At 40.4% G+C, this 8,034-nt stretch overlaps 1 protein-coding gene across 1 annotated transcript; it reads right to left on the bottom strand.

Moving 5' to 3' along the window:
- Nucleotides 1-5,363: 5,363 nt before the first annotated feature.
- Nucleotides 5,364-7,478, bottom strand: LOC128614176 (cortexin domain-containing 1 protein). Its single transcript, XM_053635507.1, has one exon. The coding sequence runs from the start codon at nucleotides 7,087-7,089 to the stop codon at nucleotides 6,910-6,912; it is 180 nt and encodes a 59-aa protein (XP_053491482.1). The 5' UTR covers nucleotides 7,090-7,478; the 3' UTR covers nucleotides 5,364-6,909.
- Nucleotides 7,479-8,034: the final 556 nt, after the last annotated feature.

Genomic DNA, 8,034 nt, shown 5'->3' with positions numbered 1-8,034 from the left:
CTGGAACAGACTCACTAATCTTTATTGGTGATGTAACTCATGACGGTAGCAGCAGAATTAATTCAGATGTCGAGAGAAACATTTTGTCAGCCAATTTACAGAGAAATTCATCAAGCAGCAAGACAATGACCCAAAACACACTGCCAACTCATCAAAGGACTTTATCTGGGGGGGGAAAGTGGAAGGTTTTAGACTGGCCAAGTCAATCACCAGACCATAACACAATTGAGCATGTATTTCACCTCCTGAAAAGGAGACTGAAGGGAGAAACCCCAAAAAAACAAACAGCAACTGAAAGAAGCTGCAGTACAAGCCTGGAAAAGCATAAGAAGAGAAGAAACCAACAATGTGGTGATGTCAGTGGGTCATCTGCTTGATGCAGGTATTACAAGCAAAGGATATACAACCAAATATTAAGTGTTACTTACTTTTTATTTACATTAAAACTGTTCCAATACTTTTGCTCACCTAAAAATCGGGTGGTCTGACACCAAAGGTGCCATGTTTTAAATAGTTTAACACATCAATATGTAAATATCAGGAAGTGAAAGTTAAAATTCTGATCTCAAACCCAAATGTCTTCAGAGTATAGCAAAAACAAAAAATGATCTTGCCGTTCAAATACGTTTTTTTAAAAGGGAATTTTATAGTTCCCTGCTCACAGAGAGAAAGAGGGAGTTTCTCAGAAATTGCCAGCTGTTTTTTTCCTTCATTTTATGACTCCATATTGTGACAGGACCACCTACAATTACAAATAATCACCCACTTTTTCAGCCAATAGATAATTGCTGCAATGTCAGGCTAGTCATATTTCCCCTAATTTCACTAGAGACCCTTTTACCTGCTTTCTGGTGCTGTCGGACTGAAACAGAAAACAGGCCTCAGTTAATTTCAGCAAGTAAATTCTCACTGGAGCTCTGGGTTCAAATGCTACATGAGGTGAGAGTCTTGATTAGATTAGGAAGCGAGGTTCGTCGACACCGTCCTTAGTCGCATATCATGCCGCTGGCCAGAAGCTTTATTTAAACCTGTGCTCAGATATCCTGGATAGAGTGTGAAATATCAGAGCCCCTGTGGAGCTGTGCAAATTAACCTTCCTCTTTTTGTCATGGGAATGAGGATTCCTGAGTGTGATGGAAATGGAAATCGAGTGCTATATCCTGTTGAAGAGAGTTGCCTTTGAAGTCTGCGCCCTCCACAGAGATCTAAATGCGTGCAAAGGGATGATTTGAGAAATGAGGTGAAAGACAGAGAGAAAGTGAATGACGAAGTGAAAACTGCACCAAGCAGAGATGGTGAAAAACACAGCTTCTTAAATGGTACTGTGTGCATCCCATTAGTCATGTAGCAATGTAAATGATGCTAAAAAAAAATTCATTCAGTGCTTGACTCCAGCTGTACAGTGCCTTGCATACAGTAAGTATAGTTTTCAGTCATAGTTTTCAGTCATGTGACTGGCGTGGAGACATGGAGGGCAAAACATCATTCCACAATGGCAGCCAACACTGGACACTCCATAGAAGTGCAGCACAGGCCTGTCAATTTTCAATGTGTTTCAAGCCACGAATATTTTGATCGCATCTTAAAAGAAGAAAAACAAAGGTATTGGATCAAACCCACTGCAGTATTTCAACCACTGAAACCAGTGAAGTTCCTGCCAGAGCTCCACTTTGGCGATGTTTACATATATCTTGTGGAGAATCCATCCCCTTACACTGTGTACAAAAGTACAGACAGTTATCTGCATTTTCAATCTGGCTCTGGATCAATAATGCTGCTGTTTGGAACGTGAAGGACAAGAAATGCTTCATTGTCAGAGAAAAGATGAGTGCTGATTAGCTAATGTTAGTTTCAAGTTCACTGTAGTCCGCGTTTTAGGGCAGTAATATTTTGGTTAGGTTAACACAATATCTAACGACATAAATCCAATCAAAACTTTATTTTCAATGTTAGGCAATCCATTCCTACTGTTTGGTCGTACATCTGACTGAACAATAACTATAGAGCATTTTGACTAAACAAATCTGGTCAAAATAACTGGTGGTCAGCAGAAAAAAGCCGTGTTTTGCCCTCCAGTTGGGCGTTCCTGGAAGAATGTGACGTCACGTGAAAACTATGAATACACCACTCTTGTACTTCACCACATTTTGTAGTGTTGCAACCTGGAAATGAAATGGACTTAATTTGGGATTTTATTTTCATGAATCTACACAAAATATCCCATAATATTGAAGTGGGGGTGGGGGTGGAGGTGGAATAACCCATATAGTTGGGAAAATTATTATTGGGTAAGTATTCACCCCTATTCTTGTGAAACCAATAAACTAGTTCAGTAGTTCTGGTGTAACCCAGTTGCCATCAGAAGTCACATAATTATTTGTTAGAGAACATACCTAAACAAACAGCGTCATGAAAACCAAGGGCCTATCAAAGCAAGTTCGGACAAGGTTCTGGGAAAGTATCAATCAGGGTTTGGTTTGTTTTTTTGTTTTTTTTGTTGTTTTTTTTTAAAGTTATTTTGGGCATACAATGGACCACCTTTAAATCCATCATTAAAATTATTGACCCAGGGGGTAAATACTTATACAATCAACAAATTAGATTAGATTCAACTTTATTGTTTATGAGCAGAGTACAAGTACATAGCCAACGAAAAGCAACGAAACTTCTGCGTTTGTGTTTAATTTAATTGGCCTTTCTGTCACAATAAAATACAGTGATGTCCAAAAGCATAAGACTGCATTGAAAATCTGGGAAATAAACAGAAGGTTTTAGAATTTTGAAATATTTCAAAGAAAGAAAGTAGCATGCAATATATTCAATATTCAAGATTCTGTACTCTTTCTAGGTCCCTGTTTAATTATAAGCAAATTTGTGATATTGACCATGTTAACTGATTTGGACAAACGATCAGATTCTCCTCATGACTGTGCATGTGTGCATGAGCTTGATGTTCTGTTGAAGCTCGAGTGCACACTGTCATTAAAGCGAAAATACTTTATCTAAGGCACCGCACACCCTGTGGACATGACACATCATAAACACACCAAAGAGCCTTAAAATCCTCATTAACTTTATTATGCATAAGAAGATGCAGGCTAAATAAACATAGCACAGTTGCAGTTTCAATCAGTCAAGACATTATTGTTTGATCTGCTACAGATTATTTTTGATTGTGTGCTGCTTCAAGACAGTCTTTGTGATTTTGGCTGAGGCACTTGATAACATGCAGTTATGGTTATAATTCTCTGCAGATAAATGCGGTAATTGATATGGCTCAAGACAACAGAGGAGCAAAGGAAGTGGACTTTAAGTAGCAGCCAAAGGCAGTCACATTTAAGAATAAAGGGAATTCCACTAAACCTCAGCTAAATGGCTTGATCTGGAGTTGAGTATCCTAAACAGGCATGTGCCGATAATACATTTTCAAAATTTTCTCACCGTTTATGACATTAACACAGTATATTAAAAATGACTTAATGTTTACCAGTACTTTTTCTCATTGAGTAGCATTTGAATCAAAAAGCCACTTCAGAGCTACTGATTGTTGTTTTTTTTTAAATTGTAATGCCTTCAAGAAGAAAGATATGGTGCTACCTTCAAAGGCTTCTTTCCCAGTGCGACAGACAAACAACCTAAAAGTACTGTCTGCCCAGGCGGCCTCCTCCTAAATGGAAGAGTAATGATGTTGTGCATGTTGATTATTATGATATGTTGTATAACTTATTATCGGCACAAACCTCATCCTCATCCTGAATTGTATTCAAGCTAGCATACTTATTTTTGTCACTTAACTGTAAACGGATATGAATAACACTCATTTCAATGTTGAATGGTCCTTATGCGCAGCTTTGTAAACATGCCTCCAAGCCAGGCTTCATTTCACCGAACATTATATTATACATTATTATATATTACATTCACACACCCCATCCATCATGATTATTAGAAAAATGTACAAAACCTAAAAGGTTCCCCCAAAAATATAACTCACCATTCTCAAATTCATTCAGTGATTATTATCTTAGTGTATTTGATATGTTGCTCTGGGAACAGTTCTGTGCAGTGTTGGGTTGTTCTGCCCGGTCCCAGTGTTGTAGGTAGTTTCAAAGCTTGTAGAGACTCTAGTTGGTGTGCTTCAGTATTGGAGTAAGTCCATGTAACTTGACCTTGCATCCTGGACACAGGTTTGTCTGAAAGACAAGAGAAGAAACATTTCAAGGCATTCTAAAACATACTTCCTCAAAGACAGATAAAATCTGTGTCTGTGTCTTTTTGCACTCATTCGGCACTTCAGCAGACACTCTCAACCAATCCCAGCCGCCCATACAGAACTTTTTACTAATCCTGCCAACTCACACAGAAAGTTTGACGGCTCCTGCCCGTTCCTTTAGACCAGGGGTGTCCAATCTTATCCGGAAAGGGCCGGTATGGTTTCAGGTTTTCATTCCAACCAAGCAGAAGCCACACTTGAGTCTATTGAAAGCCAAGATCAACTGATTAAACAGGTGGAATCAGGTGTGGATCCTGCTTGGGTGGAATGAAAACCTGCACTCACACCAGCCCTTTCTGGATAAGATTGGACACCCCTGCTCTTGACTAATCCCGCCTTCTCCTGCAGACACTCGATTAATCCCAGCCACTCCTGCAGAAAGTTTTTCCAACTGTCCCTGCTCCGGCACAAAATTTGACCAACCCCGCCCTCTCATACAGACCTGCTTGACCATGAGAACAAAATTTTTTGCTATAATTTGCTATTGTTGCTCTATACATCCCACTCAGACAGAACAACCAATTATGCTTTGGATTACAACTCACAATCTCCAAACAAACCAACATGCTTAACAACAAACAAATAGGGTAAAACCTAGAATAATTGCACCATTCAGGTGCCCAAGAGTGATGTTGACTAGATGCTGTCATTTCATTTATGACAAAAATGCTTTGAGTTTTTCATTCTTAAGAAGAATTTTTTTTATTATTTATTTATTTATTTATTTTTGCTTAAGTCTGAGTTGCACTTCTAGTTTTTGAGTATTTTGGGTCTATTTTGCTTTTAGGTACAGTAAGCTAAGCCTCGAAGCAAAGTAAGCTAGTTCTGTTGTGTTTTTGTAAGTCTCTGTAAGTCTTTGTGCTTTACTTTAGATTACTAATCTTGTATTATAACCTATAATAACCTTACATGAGTTCCATGCACTTCAAGCACCATATATACAGTATCTCACAAAAGTGAGTACACCCCTCACATTTTTGTAAATATTTGATTATATCTTTTAATGTGACAACACTGAAGAAACGACACTTTGCTACAATGTAAAGTAGTGAGTGTACAGCTTGTGTAACAGTGTAAATTTACTGTCTCCTCAAAATAACTCAACACACAGCCATTAATGTCTAAACCACTGGCAACAAAAGTGAGTACACCCCTAAGTGAAAATGTCCAAATTGGGCCCAAACTGTCAATATTTTGTGTGGCCACCATTATTTTCCAGCACTGCCTTAACCCTCTTGGGCATGGAGTTCACCAGAGCTTCACAGGTTGCCACTGGAGTCCTCTTCCACTCCTCCATGACGACATCACGGAGTTGGTGGATGTTAGAGACCTTGTGCTCCTCCACCTTCCATTTGAGGATGCCCCACAGATGCTCAATAGGGTTTAAACCATCACCTTCACCCTCAGCTTCTTTAGCAAGGCAGTGGTCGTCTTGGAGGTGCGTTTGGGGTTGTTATCATGCTGGAATACTGGCCTGCGGCCAAGTCACCGAAGGGAGGGGATCATGCTCTGCTTCATTATGTCACAGTACATGTTGGCATTCATGGTTCCCTCAATGAACTGTAGCTCCCCAGTGCCGGCAGCACTCATGCAGCCCCAGACCATGACACTCCCACCACCATGCTTGACTGTAGGCAAGACACACTTGTCTTTGTACTCCTCACCTGGTTGCCGCCAAACACGCTTGACACCATCTGAACCAAATAAGATTATCTTGGTCTCATAATCCATGTCCTTAGTCTACTTGTCTTCAGCAAACTGTATGCCAGCTTTCTTGTGCATCATCTTTAGAAGAGGCTTCCTTCTGGGACGACAGCCATGCAGACCAATTTGATGCAGTGTGCGGCGTGTGGTCTGAGCACTGACAGGCTGACCCCCCACCCCTTCAACCTCTGCAGCAATACTGGCGGCACTCATACGGCTATTCATTGAGGGAACCATGAATCCCAACATGTACTGTGACATACTGAAGCAGAGCATGATCAGTATGCAGTATTCCAGCATGATAACGACCCCAAACACACCTCCAAGATGACCACTGCCTTGCTAAAGAAGATGAGGGTGAAGGTGATGGACTGGCCAAGCATGTCTAAAGGCCTAAACCCTATTGAGCATCTGTGGGGCATCCTCAAATGGATGGTGGAGGAGTACAAGGTCTCTAACATCCACCAGCTCCGTGATGTCATCATGGAGGAGTGGAAGAGGACTCCAGTGGCAACCTGTTAAGCTCTGGTGAACTCCATGCCCAAGAGGGTTAAGGCAGTGCTGGAAAATAATGGTGGCCACACAAAATATTGACAGTTTGGGCCCAATTTGGACATTTTCACTTAGGGGTGTACTCACTTTTGTTGCCATTGGTTTAGACATTAATGGCTGTGTGTTGAGTTATTTTGAGGGGACAGTAAATTTACACTGTTACACAAGCTGTACACTCATTACTTTACATTGTAGCAAAGTGTCGTTTCTTCAGTGCTGTCACATTAAAAGATATAATCAAATATTTACAAAAATGTGAGGGGTGTACTCACTTTTGTGAGATACTGTATGTGTTTAGAAACAAAAGTCCTGGATCTGCATGAGGTTGAGGAATTGCATCCGTAATTTGAACGTCTGTGTGTGCAGACCTGCAAGTCATGCTAGTCGTCTAGATGCTGCTCCTCCCAGGTGGACGTGGGGATGGCGCTGTATGGGTCCATGATGACTTTGGCACAGCGGATGATCATGGCCACCAGCAGCAGGCAGAGGAAAGCAATGCATGCCAGAGTCAAGCCCTGGTCCACATCCACGAACGCGGGGTCTGGCGTTGTTTCCTCCATCGCTTCTGCTTCGGTCTGTCCACATCGAGCTGGACCAGTGCTACCATCCTGCTCGTTTATCTGAGAGAGCAATAGAGAGGAAAGAGAAAACAGTTAACATGACACGCACATCTGTCTCACAGTGTATAGTATCCAAATTGCCAGCAATACTAAAAAATACGCTGGTCTTTTAGTATATTTTCCCAGATTATTTTATTATAATAGCAACAATGAACTAATTACGATCAAGTGCAGATCAGTGTGCTTTTACTTGTTAGCATACTTGCATGCACTGTGATATTACCCCAATGCTATTTAGCCTTTAAAATGCTCTGTTCACTATTAAAAATGAATTCCCTTTTGACCCAGGCCAAATCTTAAAATTTTATAGCAATATGATCGGGGATCCTGTGTCGTGACATAACTCCGGCTTTATAGAGATGGATGTAAGACATCACTAATAACACCTTATGAGTTCAGATTTATAAACATTAAATCACTGTAAAATGAATTCAATTATTTTCAATGTTCCACACAAAATTTAGCCAAGTACATTACATTTACTGTTGAAAAAACCCCCACTTAATATTGTTCCAATTTAAATAACAAATTGAAAGGTGTATTTATACTCCAACAGTACCAAAGGATTACTTTGGCTCAAACAGCAGCAGCTCCTAGCAGAGTTCTGGAACTGGATGTAGGGTTTTTTTTTTTGGCAGGGAAACACAGGAGTCGGGAAATATTACCCAGAATGCTCCCTGAATACTAATAAAAAAAGCACTAAAGGAGCACAGTTCTCTTGTCGTGACAGTAATTCAGGGTCAACACTTTAAAGGGTACAGAGTCGGTGTGGCACGCCTCAAGCCATAAACAGTCAGTAAATTTGAAAAGATGCTGTGCAACCTTGAAACCTATGGTAGTGAAACCTGTTGTAGTCTGTGAATGGTGAATGTAGTCATTGGCTTT

Source organism: Ictalurus furcatus, chromosome 10 (genome assembly GCF_023375685.1).
Source record: "Ictalurus furcatus strain D&B chromosome 10, Billie_1.0, whole genome shotgun sequence".
NCBI lineage: Eukaryota > Metazoa > Chordata > Actinopteri > Siluriformes > Ictaluridae > Ictalurus > Ictalurus furcatus.
The sequence above is the reverse complement of the archived record's forward strand: the minus strand, read 5'-3'. Positions and strand labels throughout refer to the sequence as shown.